At 36.5% G+C, this 18,058-nt stretch overlaps 1 protein-coding gene across 4 annotated transcripts in view; it reads left to right on the top strand.

Annotated features, from left to right (window-relative positions):
* SOCS5 (suppressor of cytokine signaling 5) overlaps positions 1–15,213 on the top strand; it is a 63,696-nt gene extending 48,483 nt beyond the window's left edge. For all 4 annotated transcript variants that reach the window (XM_055377833.2, XM_019021558.4, XM_055377832.2 and 1 more), the window contains exon 2: positions 11,065–15,213. In XM_055377833.2, the coding sequence (XP_055233808.1) occupies positions 11,077–12,687 (1,611 nt within the window). In that variant the 5' untranslated portion in view covers positions 11,065–11,076 and the 3' untranslated portion in view covers positions 12,688–15,213. The remainder of the gene's footprint in view (positions 1–11,064) is intronic.
* The last annotated feature ends 2,845 nt before the right edge of the window (positions 15,214–18,058 follow it).

Genomic DNA, 18,058 nt, shown 5'->3' with positions numbered 1-18,058 from the left:
CTGGGCTCAAGCAGTCTGTCTGCCTTGGCCTCCCGAAGTGCTGAGATTACAGGCATGAGCCACTATGCCCGGCTAGTCTCTTTTAAATCTGTTTTATATCTCCATGTGTTCCCTTTTTTATGTCTTGCATAATGTGTCCATGTAGTCTGTGGCCCTGGGCTGTTACACTTTTTAAGGTTTCTTTGTTCTTCTCTTCCTGTGGTCATTGTACTTACACGTAGTACTCCTCTATAACCACATCCCCAACCCTTCTAATTTGCAGTTTCTAAGCTGCTATGCCCTTGGTGTCTAGCAAATAAAGTTTGCTTAAATTGAAGGTCAATTTAGAGTAAATAGGCATAGAGAAAGAGCTTTAAATATTTACATCTGAGAGTTTGAACTTTATCGTCATATTGTCCACATGTGGTACTCAGCAAATGTTAAAATGAATATTTAAAAAATCTTTTCAGATTCTGAGCTTTTGATAGGTTAGGTTTAATTTTAGTTGTTAATAAACTAAAGATTTCTTGATTGTCCTATTTCTAAAAACTAAATTTGTATGTTACATGCTAATTGGTAAAACCAAAACTAAGCTGTATTACTTGGAGTTTCTAGTTGATGATTTTGTTCAACATGCTTCTCTACATTTGTTTTCTTACGTGATTAAAAGTTATCCTTATTTGCCTTTACTTCTGCCGATACCCTTCTCAAATATCCTGCTAAAGACTAATTTTAAGATGTTTCCATTGTCTTTTCTCTTTTCTTTTTTTTTGACACAGTCTCACTCTGTCACCCAGGCTGGAGTGCAGTGGTACGATCTTGGCTCACTGCAGCCTCAGCCTCCCAGGTTCCAGCGATCCTCCCACCTCAGCCTCATGAGTCGCTGGGACCACAGATGCATGCCACTTGGCCTGGCTAATTTTAGAAAATCTTATTGTAGAGACAGGGTCTGTCTGTTGCTCAGGCTGGTCTCAAACTCCTGGGCTTAAGCAATCCTCCTGCCTCAGCCTCCAAAAGTGTTGGGATTATAAGCATGAGCCACTGTGTCCAGACAAATTTTCCTTTTTCTTATGGTGTCAGGGAGGGTAGATCCAAAAAGGGGCACGCATTGTCCTGATCAGTTTCTTTCTTTGTTTCTTTCTTGGATTCATTACAAGTTGTCAAATTATTTTCCATTAGTTTTTTTTAGAGCTAAAATTTGGCATAGGAGACAGTAGTATCTTTTAAGTTTGTTAAAGATTAGCAAATGTATTCTAAGCAGTTTTAGATAAAAAGTAAAAAAGTTGTTATTATCAAAACATTATTTTATTTATTTTAGTCCTTAGAGTCTTCGTATTTCTTGTGATACTTGATTTAAACTGCTGGGGTTATAAAATGGTTATCCTCCCTAGAGAAGGAAATGGTGCAGATTCCATTTGCTCACTTACCATTGGTAACTGAATATTATTTGTAAATTATTAGCAGGATCATAAATGAGCTCATTGTTAAGTAGTTCCCCTAATCAGAGACTCTTTTCTGGATTAAGCTGTCTGCTAAATTCCTCAACTGAGAGTTGTTTTACTTTGTTGGTATTTTTGTTTATATTTAACCACCTTTTATATTAAGGGAGATTTGTGGGAAGCATTGATGCCCTGTGCTCTAGTAAGCATGATCAGTAGAGGCAGTGCTGACAGTACTAGTCACATGTGGTTATAATGCTGAGTAAAATGTTATTTACTTTACTAAGTTGGTTTGCCTAACAGAAGTAGTCTCCCTGGAGATGGGATATCAATGCAGAACTGACTCAGCAATAATCTCTCCCTAGACATAAAACAGCCTTACTTTTTGTTACTGTCACTAACATGAACTAACATGCTTTGGATTGGTTGTATATCAGAAGCTATCATTTTTGTCGCCCTATTGTATACTTAGTTGTTTTTACCTTATGTCATGTTATCCTGGAAAGGCCGAGACTTAGGTCTCTTACACAGCTAGTGGGAGCTTGAATTTGATTTTAGGTCCTGCTAAATCTAAGGCTTATGTTATTTGTGTTATACCACAGTCTGCCAATAATGCTGGCCAAATAAGAAACATTTCGATGAATGGTGTATTTGTTAGTATATTACATAAGATATTTTCCCCATAAGAAAATGAAGCATAACCTCTTGGGATTTTAGGCTTCTCTAGTGTATGGTATCTATAGAGCAAAATTTAAATTGTGGTAGTGTTTTATAGACTAAAAAAGAATCAGAAGCCCCTCCAAATAAATAAGGACTGTGTTCCTGGACCTTACCCAGTACTGTACAGATTAGCTATCCTTAGTTTTTGTAGATGAGCTGTAGAGTCAATGGCTTAGGAACATTGAAATGTCCATAGTGTTTCTTAGGATATAATATGGAAGTTGGAGTCATGGATAGAACTTTCACTCTGGCAGATACTGTACATAGGAAAATGACATTTGTGGCATGACCCAGAAGAACTGAAAGAAAGAAGTATTTTTTAAAAGAGAGAAAAGCTAAAGATGCTAGATAATACTGGTAACATTTTTAAAACCTCTCTGTCTTTTGAATGTCTCCTATGAGCCATTTTATGTATATTATTTCTATCATCACATCCAACCCATAAGGTAGATATTATCGTCATTGTACCAAGGGGCTAATTTAGGTTCAGAAATATGAAGAAAGACATTCAAGGTTATAGCATTCTTAAATGGTAATGCTGGAATTCATCCTTTCTGCTCCTGCCTCCCAAACGTTTGATTATTTTATTGCCTATCCGCTTTTCATTCTGGTGCCCTAAGCAAAGCATAGGCAGTATCTGTACGTGAGATTTGGGCTTAAGAATAAGATTTCTGCTAGGCTCGGCGTGCCCTCCTACGTGATACTAGAAGTTAGAATTGTGTGGATAAAACTTAGGAACTGGAAATGTAAAATTAAATACTTACTTTTTTTTTAATTAGAAAAAAATAGCCCTAAAATTGTCTTTTTTGGAGAGTAGGATTGCAGGGACTATATCACACATGACTCTTAATTTGGTTCTGTGTCTTCTTTTTTCTTCTTTTTAAAAATGGACCACTATATTAATGTACAGAGAAAAATACAAGAACTTATTAAACTCCATCCCTTGAAATTAGGCATCTGATTACAAAATACATTCTTAACTGACCATATAATTAAAAGTAGTATTCAGAGAAGCAGTAGAACTTACTAATATAGAACCATTTGTTACAATAATACCAGAACATTTCTGAGCGGTATACAGGCCTACACAAGGGTCATGGGTTTAATAGTTGATAGGCATTTAAAGTACAGATACCGAAACATTGTTGGTAGGCCCATGAATATACTTGAGATTCTTTTGGTCAGAGTATTGTTTCATTACAATTAAAATAGAATAGGCTAGAAATTTTCTCTTGAGTATGCATGTGCTACCTCTGTCAAATTTTCGTGTTGGAGTGATGCTGAGTTTGTATAATAATTTGAGATATATTCCATCTTTTTATGCTCTCCAGTAATTCAAAATATGGATATGATGTATTCTCTGAAGTTTTAAAGAACTTATTAATGACACTATTGTACTTGGACTTAGAATAATTAATATACTGTTCTAAAATTGACTCAAAAAGAGGTAGAGAAGCTGAATAGACCAAATAATAATAGAAGAAATTGAAGTCCAAGTTGTTATTAATCTCTCAGATATATCGGTTTCTACATCTATAAAATTGAGATAATTATTACTCATAGGGTTGTTGGGAGAAGTAAAATGCTTATGTCAGAGCCTGGTACATTGTTAGCCCCCAATAATGTAAATTGTCCTCACAGCCATTACTGTCAAGATTATTACTCTTTTTTCAAGATTCAGCTTTTTTCCAGAGTTTTATTTCTTTGATTACTCACTTCAAAGAATCTTAGATTTACTGTTAAAAAATGTAATTGCCAGAGGTTTTTCTCTTTTGCTAGTCTGATTCCATCTCTGACATAGTTTACTTAAAAAAAAATACACTTTATAAGAAATAAAAAGGAATGTAGACACAGACATGCAATTGTTTTTTTTTTATTATAAGAGAAGATTATGTACAGGTTTTGCATAAAAGAGAACATGTGGAAAGATACTCACCAGAATATTAACAGTGATTATCTCTAGGTGGTGAGACTTCAAGTGAGGGTTAGATTTTTTAAAATACTTCTGGAGTATTTTAATTATTCTGTGTGTATATTATTTTTCTAAGAAAGTTTTCTATTTTATAACTTCATGCTCTAGTGATCATCCACTTACTTAATGCACTTAAGATAATCTTCTTAGAGTATTGATCTTCAAACTGTTCCATAGAATGACTGTTAGATTTGGTAAACATAATCTTAAATGTTTTATGTAGTACATCAGGGGTTGGCAAACTATGGCGTATGGGCCAAATCTGGCCCACCACTTGTTTTTGTATAGCCCACCATGAACTAAGAATGGATTTTATGTTTTTAAATGGTTAATGAAAATGAGAAGAATAATATTTTGTGACAAGGGAAAATTATATGAAATTTAAGTGTCGCTGACCATAAATAAGGTTATATTGGCATGCAGCTATGCTTATTTACTTGCATGTTGCCTATGGCTGCATTCAGGCTACAGTGGCAGAGTTCAGTAGTTGCCATAGAGACTGTACGGCCCACAAAACCTAAAACATTTACTGCCTGGCCTTTTAGAGAAAATGTTTGCTGAGCCCTGTACCACATTAGAGAAACCCATTTAGTTCAGTGTTTTGTTCTTTTTTTTTTTTTCGGCGAGTATTACCACCTGAGCTCTACTTCCTGTCTAGTCAGCGGCAGCATTAGATGCTCATAGGATTCAGCCCTGTTGTGAACTGCGCTCAGGGGATCTAGGTTGCGTGTTCCTTATGAGAATCTTAACTAATGCCTGATGATATAAGGTGGAACAGTTTCATCCTAAAACCTTCCATGAAACGAGTCCCTGGTGCCAAAAAGGTTGGGGACTGCTGTTTTAGAAGTCTCTGAATGCCTCTTCTAATTCTCTACCCTTCCCCATGATAGGCATCCATTATCCTAACTTTGCTGACATCCCCTTGCTTTTGTATCTTTATTATATATGTATGTATACCTAAACAATATATTTGGGGGTTTGCTTGTTTAAAAGGTAAATTGTTTCATAATGGATATATTCATCTCTTATAATTTCTTTCTCTAAGCATTATGTTTTGAGTGTTACATTCTATATTGATGCAAGTAGCTATAGTTGATCATTTCTGCTATATAGTGCTCCACTGTATGAATGTATACTGATGGACTAATTATCATTTACTTACATATCTCCATGACAGCCACAACAGCAACATTTTAAAAATTCAATTTGTTGACTGTCTTCAAACCCCTACCTGACAAAACTGTTTTATTTCATGTTTTCTCTCTGAAACAGCATCTCTATTCATGCATTTGCCTAAGCAAGACTCCTAGTGTCATTTTCAATACCACTCTCTCCTCATTTCCCATTTTCAGTTGATCTTCAATCCTGTAGATTTGACATCTGAACATCTCATAGCCATCTCTACTATCACCATCCTAGTCAGGTGCTTGCTTGGACTCCTGCAGTAGTCTTCAGTGCCATATCAGCATCCACCCTTGCTCTCTTATCATGGACTATGAGGCTTACCTCTCCAACTTCATCTCGACACACTTCCCTTCACTCACTGGGTTGTGTTAACTTCAGCCATTGTTCATGTCATGCTCATTTCTGCTTCAGGACTTTTGCAAATGCTGTTCCCTCTGCCTATAGTACATTGTCCTGATTCATTTCTTCTTATCCTTCAGGATAAAATTTTGAAACATCACCTCCTCAGAAAAGTCTTCCTTGCTCCCCAACCCCGAAACTAGGTCACGTTTCCATGTTATCTTTAGGACTTTGTTACTTGCTACTCAATCCTGGTACTACTATAAATTTTAATTATGATTGTTAAGGAAGGCTTATCTGATTCAGTCAGAACCAGTTGTCTGTAAAGTCTAATAAAGCAATAAATCATAGAAGGGATACATACCTTAAGTAGTTTATTCTAAGTTTAAGAATATAACTATGTTCATTTGTCAGTCTTTTGATTAAGGAGCTGTTATCAGAAAGGGGTTCGATCCAGACCCCAAGAGAGGGTTCTTGGACCTTGCGCAAGAAAGAATTCAGGGTGAGTCAATACAGAAAAGAGAAAGCAAGTTTATTAAGAAAGCAAAGGAATAAAATAATGGTTACTCCATAGGCAGAGCAGCAGCATGGGCTGCTTGACTGAGTATACTTATGGTATTTCTTGATTATATGCTAAACAAGGGGTGGGTTATTCATGAGTTTTCCGGGAAAGGGGTGGGCAATTCCTGGAACTGAAGGTTCCTCCCCTTTTCAGACCGTGTAAGGTAACTTCCTGACATTGCTGTGGCATTTATAAGCTGTCATGGTGCTGGTGGGAGTGTCTTTTAACATGCTAATGCATTATAATTAATGTATAATGAGCAGTGAGGATGACCAGAGGTCACTTTGGTTGTCATCTGGTTTTGGTGGGTTTTAACTGGCTTCTTTACCACAATCTGTGTTTTATCAAGGGTCTTTGTGACCTGTATCTTGTGCCAACCTCCTGTCTCATCCTGTGACTTAGAATGCCTAACCCCCTAGGAATGCAGCCCAGTAGGTCTCAGCCTTATTTTTCCCAGCCCCTATTCAAGATGGGGTTGCTCTGGTTCAAACACCTCTGAAAGAGCCAAGGCCTTTTCTTTCAGAGTAGGTCTACTAGTTATAGATCCATATTGTCTGTATTGGGGAAGCCATGCCCATAATGTATCATGTAAGATTCCAGTTTGGGTTTTTTTAAGTAGAACAAGAATTTAGGCTCTTCAGATGAATTCTTAGCTTAAAATCCTTATAGATCTTTACAATATTTTTTCCATTTCTTTGAACTATTGTCTTGGCCTGTACCTAATTCAGCAGCAGAAGTATTTCACTTTTATTGAGTATTTCAGAGTCATTCAACTTTATAAAACTCCCCACTCTTCCATACTTCATTAGGTTAGTTGACATTTAATTAAATCACATAGTTACACCAATATAAATGGCATGAACAGGTTTGGAACCTAACATAACTAAAAGTGTAACTCACTGCTGGGAACTGGAAGTGTCTGGGTATACTAGATTAGAGGACTGCACCTTTTTTTGAGTGTACATGGTCTACTGTATTAATATATCATGTACACTGTAATAGTGTAACTCTAAGGTTGAATTATATGTTTATTTTTTACCCACAAAATAGCAATTTTGTATGGTTCAACCTAATATTAAATAACAGTGTAAAGGATAAATGGCCATCCAATTAGATAATAATAGATCCTGTCACAATATGACGCGTAAATAACAATTAAAAATAAATCATTTTTAAAAGGCCAGGGGATTCTTAGATTATTTTAAGAAGCTGTAGTTATGACAGCCACACATTCCTGAAATTCTGGGTCAGTTTTACTGTCAAACGTATTATCTTTTTCTAAAAATTATTGAAATGCTACCAAAATATCAATCAAAACTTGTCTCCTAAACTGCCTCTTGTGCCTGAATTTGATACAGAAATACTTTTAATCAGCCTACCTGTCCCAATTTTTGTTACTGTAACTGAAGGACTTTCTATTGGAAAGGTGTTACAGCTAAGAAGTCTAGATAGACTGAAGAAGAGGAGGGATTTGAGTTGTCACATTCTTCCTCTTTATGGCATTCAGCATTAAGAATATAACTGTTATGTTATAACTGTATATTTTAACAATATAACTTATAATTATGTAAGTATAATAGTTCTCTCTCAATGTATTCTTAAACATGTTAAACTTAATTTATTTCTCATAAAGCATGGGTTAAGTCCCATTGAAATAAACTCCTGGGAACTATTTCAATTATTTTGTTTTGTGTAAATTTTGTAATAGATACTAGTTGGCATTAAGAAGGGCCATTGACTGTACTATTTCATTTTTATATATGTAAACTTATGTAGTGATGGAATTTGACCTAATTTTCCATAATTCTAATTTGTAGCTTATCCAGTTAAATATAATTTTTCAACAAAAGCTATTTAACTTCCAAAAGCATTATAAAATCAGTTTTAAATTATTATTCCTTCGAGGAAAGAATAACTTTTTAGAAATTTGCTTTGGATAGTTTTAAGAACAGCTAAGCATGTGTAGAAATGTAAGAGATTGTAATGGATGATAAACTTTTATTCTAGAATCAATGCAATTGAAATTTAACGCTTTTTTTAGCCCTGTCTAATTTCATATAAAACCATAAAGTAGTAGAGTTGTAATTTAGATCTCAAAGGGTTTCAGCTCTATCTTAAAAACATTTCTAAAAATTTAACAAAACAAACAAAAGAACTTCGAATCTGACATTGTTAATACCAAGATAGTTGAAATGCCTTCCTGATTGTTATGTCGACTAGTCTGTGAATTACTGTCAGTATTTTTTCCTTCCTAATATTAAAGCTGCCCACATCACATTTCACATGTCAAGAAAAATCAACTATCTTTCTCCATGGAGTAAGATGCAGTCTGATAACATGCTCCAGAATAAGAATAGAGAAATAACTAAATTTCATGCTCTGCGAAACTGAACCAGGGGGTTCAGTGTTAGAAACTGCATTTTGTGCCCTGGCAAGTAGAAATGTTTTCTGCATATCACACTAATTCATACAACTTATAAAGACCTATATAAGGAGATGAGTGGTTTTAGGTTAGGTCACTTTTTAAAAGTTATTTTTTGGGTATAATTTGCTTGTCAGAGAAGTATCTTTAGATAGCTACAAAATTTATAAACGCGGAGAAGAGAGTTAAATTCTTGGACTTCTTGAATATGGCTCTTCTAGTGTCTAGAGTGATGTGGTTTATCTTAAATAGGTGGATTAGGGTCAGTAAACTTTTTCTGAAAGGGGCTAGATAGAAAATATTTTAGGCTTTGCAGACTACATGTGGTCTCTGTCAAATGTTCTTCGTGTGTGTATGTTTAAATGTAAAAATTTTTCTGAGCTGGGATCCCTTCAAAAAACAGGCCACGGGCCAGATTTGGCCTTCAGGCTTTGGTTTGCTGGCCCTTGCTCTACATCAGTAATGTTCAATACAAATATAACCTGAATCACATATGTTACTTTTAAATTTTCTAGTAGCCACATGGTGGGTGGTGCTGTTTTTTGTTAAGAGTCTTGTAGTGACATTTGACCTTGAAACTACAAATATATGAATTAGGTAAAAATAAAAACTAACTTTAAAATAAATGAGAAGAAACTAGGCTAGAAAGGGGCTAGGATATTGGACGAGAACATCTACAAAGATAATGGAGTCACCAAGAATACGGCAGGAATTCGGCTGTATTAACAGGACTATGGGCAAGGAACTGAAATCTTAATTTAAGAAGAAGAATAAATGATAACAAGGCACGTGAAGTTCAAATGGCGTAAACCTCATAAAAAATGCTTACGAGAAAGATTTTTGCAAGACAGAGGAGGCCGTGTTCTAAAATAGACTTTACTGAGATTTAACAGTTCTGTCTAATACATTTTATTCTAATATATACCAACTACTGTGCAAACTTCCTATGTGCCTGACAGTGTGCTTTTAATAAAGAATTAAATCATCTGAAAGTACATTTTATATCATGGACATTAATTTTCTGTGTTGTGTTTCCATTAGTCCGAGAGCCTTTTCTGTGAGAAACTAATGGGAAGACCTATAATTCATTCTAACAAAGTTTATTCTCTGTTATTCTCTTATTCCTAGTTAACTTCTTGAAAATATAAGCGTTTATGACAAAAATAATTAGTTGAAGTTACGGCAAGATCAGCTAAAGTTTTCTGCTATCATAATGTGACAAAACCAATTGAATTTTAAGTTTAGGTTTTTCCATTTCTTCTAATGTTGACTTCTAGTTACTGAACTAGACAGTGTGCCTGTTGATACTGTAGTCTTAAAAGAATTTATTTGTAAAGTATCATACACTGCTTTAGATTTTTTTTTAAGGAACAAGAATAAAGATGCCAAATTGTATGTTTTTGGTTTTTGTTTTTGCGAGTAGTACAGTATCATAGCCTTTCTCTATTACTTTATTACAATTTCCCAACTCTTCCAGGATTAAAGAATTGGGAAGTTTAAAGACACCTTTCCTGGCCGGGCGTGGTGGCTCACACCTGTAATCCCAGGACTTTGGGAGGCCGAGGGCAGTGGATCACCTGAGGTCAGGAGTTTGAAACCAACCTGACCAGCATGGTGAAACCCCGTCTCTACTAAAAATACAAAAATTAGCCGGGCGTGGTGGTACACGCCTGTAATCCCAGCTACTTGGAGGCTGAGGCAGGAGGATCATTTGAACCTGGGATGTGGAGGTTGCAGTGAGCCAAGATCTCACCATTGCACTCCAGCATGAACAACAGAGTGAGACTCCATCTCAAAAAAAAAAGAAAAAGGAAAAAAGGACACCTTTCCTAAATATTACATTCTTTTTCTTTCTTTTCTACTCAAACTGCTTCTTCAATATCATGGATAAATTTGATACATTATAGGGTGGGAGGGAAGATATGGGTTTTTTACAAGTGATGAACCTGTAAACCTTAGAATTGCAAGGAACCAGTTAAGTAAAATTGGGAAGATTGCTACTAATGAAAGGTTTTTGAACTAATTTTAATGTGTTACACAAATGTTCTAGTTACAACTTTTGAAAAGTTGAATACAAATGTGTTTCAACAATATGGAACATATTTTGCCTTTGTAATATTCAAATTAAGGAGACAGGTTGAAGCACGGGAAAAAGAAACCAGAGTTTAAGAGCGTTTATTTCCTTTCACCTGAGTTCAGAATATTCTACCTGAAAGGACTTGGGAAGTAATGACTGGCTTGAACAAGGTCAGTGCCTAAAAGGCCCGGTGGCCTTCCTGCTGCCCAACAGAACACACGGCCTCATCACTTCAGCAGGGCAGTGTAGGTGAACGCTTGGCCAGTATCACTGAAATTCTGGACGGGAAGGGGTGTGAGCACTGCCTTAGCTACCTTCACATGCTACTTTGATTAATTTATTTTTCTCTTTTTGCTGTTTTGTCTTTAGATTTTATAATCAATGGATAAAGTGGGAAAAATGTGGAATAACTTCAAATACAGGTGTCAGAATCTCTTCGGTCGTGAGGGAGGAAGCCGTAGTGAAAATGTGGACATGAACTCCAACAGATGTTTGTCTGTCAAAGAGAAAAACATCAGCATAGGAGACTCAACTCCTCAGCAACAAAGCAGTCCCTTAAGAGAAAATATTGCCTTACAACTGGGATTAAGCCCTTCAAAGAATTCTTCAAGGAGAAATCAAAATTGTGCCACAGAAATCCCTCAAATTGTTGAAATAAGCATCGAAAAGGATAATGATTCTTGTGTTACCCCAGGAACAAGACTTGCACGAAGAGATTCCTACTCTCGACATGCTCCATGGGGTGGGAAGAAAAAACATTCCTGTTCTACAAAGACCCAGAGTTCATTGGATGCTGATAAAAAGTTTGGTAGAACTCGAAGTGGACTTCAAAGGAGAGAGAGGCGCTACGGCGTAAGTTCTGTACACGACATGGACAGTGTTTCCAGCAGAACTGTAGGAAGTCGCTCTCTAAGACAGAGGTTGCAGGATACTGTGGGCTTGTGTTTTCCCATGAGAACTTACAGCAAGCAGTCAAAGCCTCTCTTTTCCAATAAAAGAAAAATCCATCTCTCTGAATTAATGCTTGAGAAATGCCCTTTTCCTGCTGGCTCAGATTTAGCCCAAAAATGGCATTTGATTAAACAGCATACAGCTCCTGTGAGCCCACATTCAACATTTTTTGATACATTTGATCCATCTTTGGTTTCTACAGAAGATGAAGAAGATAGGCTTAGAGAGAGGAGGCGGCTTAGTATTGAAGAAGGGGTTGATCCCCCTCCCAATGCACAAATACATACATTTGAAGCTACTGCACAGGTTAATCCATTATATAAACTGGGACCAAAGTTAGCTCCTGGAATGACTGAAATAAGTGGGGACAGTTCTGCAATTCCACAAGCTAATTGTGACTCGGAAGAGGATACAACCACCCTGTGTTTGCAGTCACGGAGGCAGAAGCAGCGTCAGATATCTGGAGACAGCCATACCCATGTTAGCAGACAGGGAGCTTGGAAAGTCCACACACAGATTGATTACATACACTGCCTCGTGCCTGATTTGCTTCAAATTACAGGGAATCCCTGTTACTGGGGAGTAATGGACCGTTATGAAGCAGAAGCCCTTCTCGAAGGGAAACCTGAAGGCACGTTTTTGCTCAGGGACTCTGCGCAAGAGGACTACCTCTTCTCTGTGAGCTTCCGCCGCTACAACAGATCCCTGCATGCCCGAATTGAGCAGTGGAATCACAACTTTAGTTTCGACGCCCATGACCCGTGTGTATTTCACTCCTCCACTGTAACGGGACTTTTAGAACATTATAAAGATCCCAGTTCGTGCATGTTTTTTGAACCATTGCTTACTATATCACTAAATAGGACTTTCCCTTTTAGCCTGCAGTATATCTGTCGCGCGGTAATCTGCAGGTGCACTACGTATGATGGAATTGATGGGCTCCCTCTACCCTCAATGTTACAGGATTTTTTAAAAGAGTATCATTATAAACAAAAAGTTAGAGTTCGCTGGTTGGAACGAGAACCAGTCAAGGCAAAGTAAACTCTCCGGTCCCCAAAGGGTGTTAACTAGGTCCGCTTTCATGTGCATCAGACAGTACACCTATAGCAAGCACACGTAGCAGTGTTAGGCTTTTTCATACAGTATGTAAGCTTAGTGTTAGTATCTGTCAGATGCTACCTGCTGTTACTTATTCAGATAAACATGGTGCCTATTGGAACAATAGAGGATAGAGCTACAGGTGTTCAGTAAGACTACAAAAACATTTTGCCTATTTCGCTAACAGTTTGGTTTTTAATGGCTGTAGTATTTGAGTGAGGCAACTCTGGGGCATTTGTTATGAAGAATTCTATTTCTTACTGAAGAACAAATTATTAATATTGGATGAGTATTTCAACAGTGTGACTAATGTTTGAAATTATTTTTTCTAAGAGTTTTTCTATAACCTTCCAAAAGTCGTGATGTTTGTAGTTACTATAAATCAAGCTTTGGAAGTCCAAAAAGAATAAAAGACTGCCTTCCTTTTAGAAAAAAATGCAATTTTCTGGCCACAAGGGCATAGTGCAGTTCACTTACGTGTTGATGTAGTTTATAATCAGACGCCTTTTCTCTTCTGCAAAAGGTACTGTTAAGTAAACCAGATTTTCTAAATAGGCATTCTTAAAATTTCAGACTTACAAAGCTAGTAGTAGAATTTTATTGAAAGGCCTAGGTATTAATTTTTTAAATGAGTGCTTTAACTTAAAACAGGCGTTTGGAATAGCTGCTGCAATGTAGTCTTGCGTGTGATTTTTTTTTAAGTTGATGTGCAGTCTAATTGTTGTTTCATAAAAGTTGGATCTGTTCCTATGCCCAGGATGATTTTGTGAACCGTGAAGTACGTGAGACTAGAAGACGCCCAAACAAGTCAGATAATAGTAACTACAGTGGTTGCTGATGTTGAAATTATTGTTGAACTATAATTAATAATTTGGATGGCAGAATTTATCTCTTTTTTGTAAACTCTCATAACTGAATTGCTTAAGTATAATTTATAGAATTTCAGTGCAGTTAATTCTTAATGGAAAATCTGAAACCTAAATTGCAGATTTAAAAGGTACTGTACAACCATTATATCTGTAAATAACTTAGCACCTTTTTGTCACTTAGAATAATATGTACTACTACTTGAGTGAGCGCTTTTGGAAGTTATATCAAGTTCTAGTGTTTGCTTCTTAGTAACTGAACTGAATTTACAGTTCTGTCCTAGACATTTTGCACTAAAGTAGCCGAATCCACTCTCGTGTCTTTTCGTTAATGTGCTCTGTACCACTGGTGAGTGCTCCATAGTTTCCTTACCTGCTGCTACAGAATGTTATTTTACATCCCTATGGCTATTGCCAAGGCTACAAAAAAGGAAAGCTATATTTGTATGCAACACTAACCTTTTGACTGCTAATGTATGTTTCTGCTTGCTGTGCCTTGTTATGGCTGCTTTTTTTGTGCTAATAAAGTATGTTTGGTGTTCTCCTTGTATATCTGCTGTTTTATACATTTGCAACAATTTCTCTTGTAAATGCAATGGTTTGGGGTTTTTAAATAAGCATTAACTAACAACCTTTCTATAGTTAATGCAGAGTTACTGAACAGTCTAATATTGACTTATCAGAATAAGCTAACTCTAAATTTAATGCTCTACATCTTATCAGTCATAATTATATATACTGTGGAACAGTATCTGTAGTTACTGCAAATTACTGTACAGTTTAGGTTATAACAGAAAACTGACAGAGAAGTAATAAACCTATTGATTTCTCTGCTTATAAATGAAAGATTGAAACTATCCAATGACATATTATAGTAAATGAGTATCTGTAACCTCCCACTGCATCAGAAGCAGGTTAAATGAAGTCTTGTGAATTTGTAATAGATCAGTACCATTTATTGGTTTGGGGACCATCTTAATTAAAAATAAATGCCGAAAATGTAGAACTTTAACCAAAGACTTGTCCCTTTTAAAGCAAAATGGGGATTGAAGGGACTTATAATTTCTGTTGTTTCTAATTAAAGTCCCTGAAGATCATATACCAAAGTGTTTGAGAACTTCATCCAAACCTACTTTAAAGCATTATGTGCAATTAAGTTGTTATGACACAATTATATTGCATAATTGTTGGGTCTTTTTTCTTGAGCTTATAATGTACCTGGAAAATAAACCTCTTGAGAAAAAAAAAGTTAATACTGATTATTGGAAAAGGACTATATATGTGAGCAAGATTGTGTTTTAGAGAGGAAACTTGAAACTCCAAGAAAGCACTTGATGTTTTTTTATGCTTGTAGCAAATTGATGTTCTAACTGTAGTTTTATAGAAAGTATTAATGCTTTTATGTATTTCAAAACTTTCATATGTTAAATGGAAATTGTTTTAAATGTGTTTGAGTTTATGTAAGCATGTATACACTGTGCTAAAAGTCACTTATGTTTCAGTTTGTGTATAATATTAATATGCAATTTTTGGTTTAAATTTTTGTCTTAAAATATTAGTGGCTTACATTTTAAAAAAGAAAAATCACCAGCATGAACTTGCACCTAAGTCTATATTCACTGTGTCCTTTTCTGAATCCCATTGTAGCCTGTCAACTAAATTTGAGTGTTAACGGTCTTTTTAAAGTGCATTTAAATACAAACCAGGAATTTCTTTAGAAGTTGAGATACATCTTTATAGTTGAAATAACCCAAGAAAAGGTTGCTTTGATTTGTACCCATTCTCATTCATTCTCTTCATTCCCTTACACACACACACACCTCTCCCTTCCCCATACGTATAAGTGTGTATTATATATTTATGTATGCACATATATACATTTATGTTGTTAATATTACTTTAGATGGCATTTCCACCTGATACAAAAACATTTAGAGATCTTATTCTGTAGATATTACCTAAAGAGTATTCTTGTACTATTCAAATTTTATTATCTGCACTAAAAGTTTAGCCTTGCTACTTTAGCCTTGTTTATAATACAGTCACCTTACAAAGAGAAAGAGTTCATCTGTATTTTGTTTTCTGGCTAAACACAGTACAAAATATTTGAAGAAAAACAGCTTGGATTAAATAATTACTAAGAGTTATAATTAAATTTATGTTTCTTAGACAAAACTTGAGCCCAAATAATCATTCTCCACACACCAGTCTGTTTTTAGCTCTTATGTTTACATAAGATTTATAATGGCTAGAACCATAAGAACTGATACTTGAATTTTAAGCTTCATTTGACAAAATCGAAAGCTTAAGAATTTTTTTATTTCACATTTCGATGTGGTTGCTATTTATGTTTATTTCAAAGCTTGCTTTTCTCTCTGGCACTGAACACTAATTTGGTGAGTTTTATTGAGACTGGTCTTAGATCTCTTATTTTTATAGGAAATACTGCTTTTTGGTAGAGCCAAAGAGCCTGTGAGTGAATCAGGACCCTCCTTTTTTGTGTGTGTGTGTTTTTTTTTTTTTTTTGCGATAAGAGTCTCACTCTTGTCACCCAGGCTGGAGTGCAGTGGCCCGATCTTGGCTTACTGCAACCTCTGCCTCCCAGGTTCAAGTGATTCTCCTGCCTCAGCCTCCTGAGTAGCTGGGATTACAGGCGCCCACCACCATGCCCGGCTAATTTTTGTATTTTTAGTAGTGACGGGGTTTCACCGTGTTGGCCAGGCTGGTCTCGAACTCCTGACCGCAGGTGATCCACCCACCTCAGCCTCCCAAAGTGCTAGGATTACAGGCATGAGCCACCGCGCCTGGCCATAGGACCCTCCTAAGAAGGATACAGAGCTAGGTCTGTCTTTGAGAGAGTTAACATAGAGCAAATAGCACCAGTTTGTTTGCTTACCTGTACCCCAGCACATACAGTTTTACTTTGATGAAATTAGATAGAAATGCATACCAAGGGCTGACTCAAGGGTGAGAAAGTTTCCAAAGAGGGCAATGCTGCTTGGCCCATGTGCATAAAAGCTACATATTTTTGAGGCTCTGGTTTTGTTTTATAATTTTGCAACAGCTGATCCAGAACATAGGCTTTTAAAATAGTATATTCTAAAGAGGTTTGGGGTGGAATTTTTGTGGGAGGTAGCTGGTTATTTGTGGGGGACGGGAGGAGAGGTTGCTATTGCAAAGTATAGATGAGTTGGAGCAACTGTTTTGTTTTCATGCCCTGGACGCTTGATTGAACATTAAGACTCTCTTCAGCCATGCAGTCAACAAATATATATTGAAGACCCGTGTGCCACTCACTATTTTCAGTAATGGGTGTACATTGGGGTATAAGACAAAGCTTTCCTGCCTTCCGGAGTTTATTGAATTCTAGTAGATAAGACAGCAATGAAATGGTAATTTCCGAAGCTGTGAGTAAAATGAGGCAGAATATGGTGGTGGAGGGACTGGGGCACAATTTTATAGGGTCGTAACCTTGAATGATACAAGAAAATTAGACCAAGACCAAAGAACAAACATTCGAGATGAAGAGAACAATAAAACTAGTCCCCAAAGCACATATGGAATTACTCGCTGAGAAAGAAAGAATGCCAGTAAGGTAAGTCCATTGAGTGTGGAGAATAGTAGGTGATGAGGTTTTAGAGATTGGCAAGGGCCTGACCATTTAGGGCTATAAGCCTATAGTGAGGGATTTAAGATGTTGTTTTGAATGTGATGGGAAGCCATTGGAGAGTTTTAAGCAAAGGAGATGTGTGGTGTGTTGTAAATTTCTCTGGTCAGTGGAGAAAAGACTAGTGGAACAAGGTAAGGAAGACTTTTACAGTCATCCAGGTGAGAGATGGTGGGACCTTGGACTGGGGTGATAGTCATGGGGAGAAGTCAGAATTGGGGTATGTTTTAGTGGTAAAGCTGATAAGACTTGGCGATGGATTAGATGTGAACAAGAAGAAAAAGATCAAAAGATGACTCCAGTTTTTGGTGTGAGAAGGGTGATTGAGTTTTGAGATTCCTATTAATAATTCTAACAGAGACATTGCATAGTAGGCAGTTGGATATATGAGTGTAGTGTTAAGGGGAGAAAATTAAAATGTGGAATCACTAGGCCGGGCATGGTGGCTCACACCTGTAACCCCAGCACTTTTGGGAGGCCAAGGCAGAAGAATCACTTGAGCCCCGGATTTTGAGACCAGCTGGGGCAATGTAGCAAGACCTCATCTCTACAAAATAAAAATTAGCTGGGTGGGTTGGCATGCGCCTGTAGTCTCAGCTACTTGAGAGGCTGAGGCAGGAGGATCACTTGAGACAGAGCCAGTTCCTGTCTCTCAAAAAATATTAAAAATGAAATGGGGAGTCACTATATTGATAGTATTTGAAGCCACAGAACAGGATGCAACAGCTAGGGATTTTGCATGGGATTAAGAATTTCTTTGGAGGAAATAATTACGACAACA

This window comes from Gorilla gorilla, chromosome 12 (assembly GCF_029281585.2).
Source record: "Gorilla gorilla gorilla isolate KB3781 chromosome 12, NHGRI_mGorGor1-v2.1_pri, whole genome shotgun sequence".
Classification (NCBI taxonomy): Eukaryota; Metazoa; Chordata; class Mammalia; order Primates; family Hominidae; genus Gorilla; species Gorilla gorilla.
The sequence above is the reverse complement of the archived record's forward strand: the minus strand, read 5'-3'. Positions and strand labels throughout refer to the sequence as shown.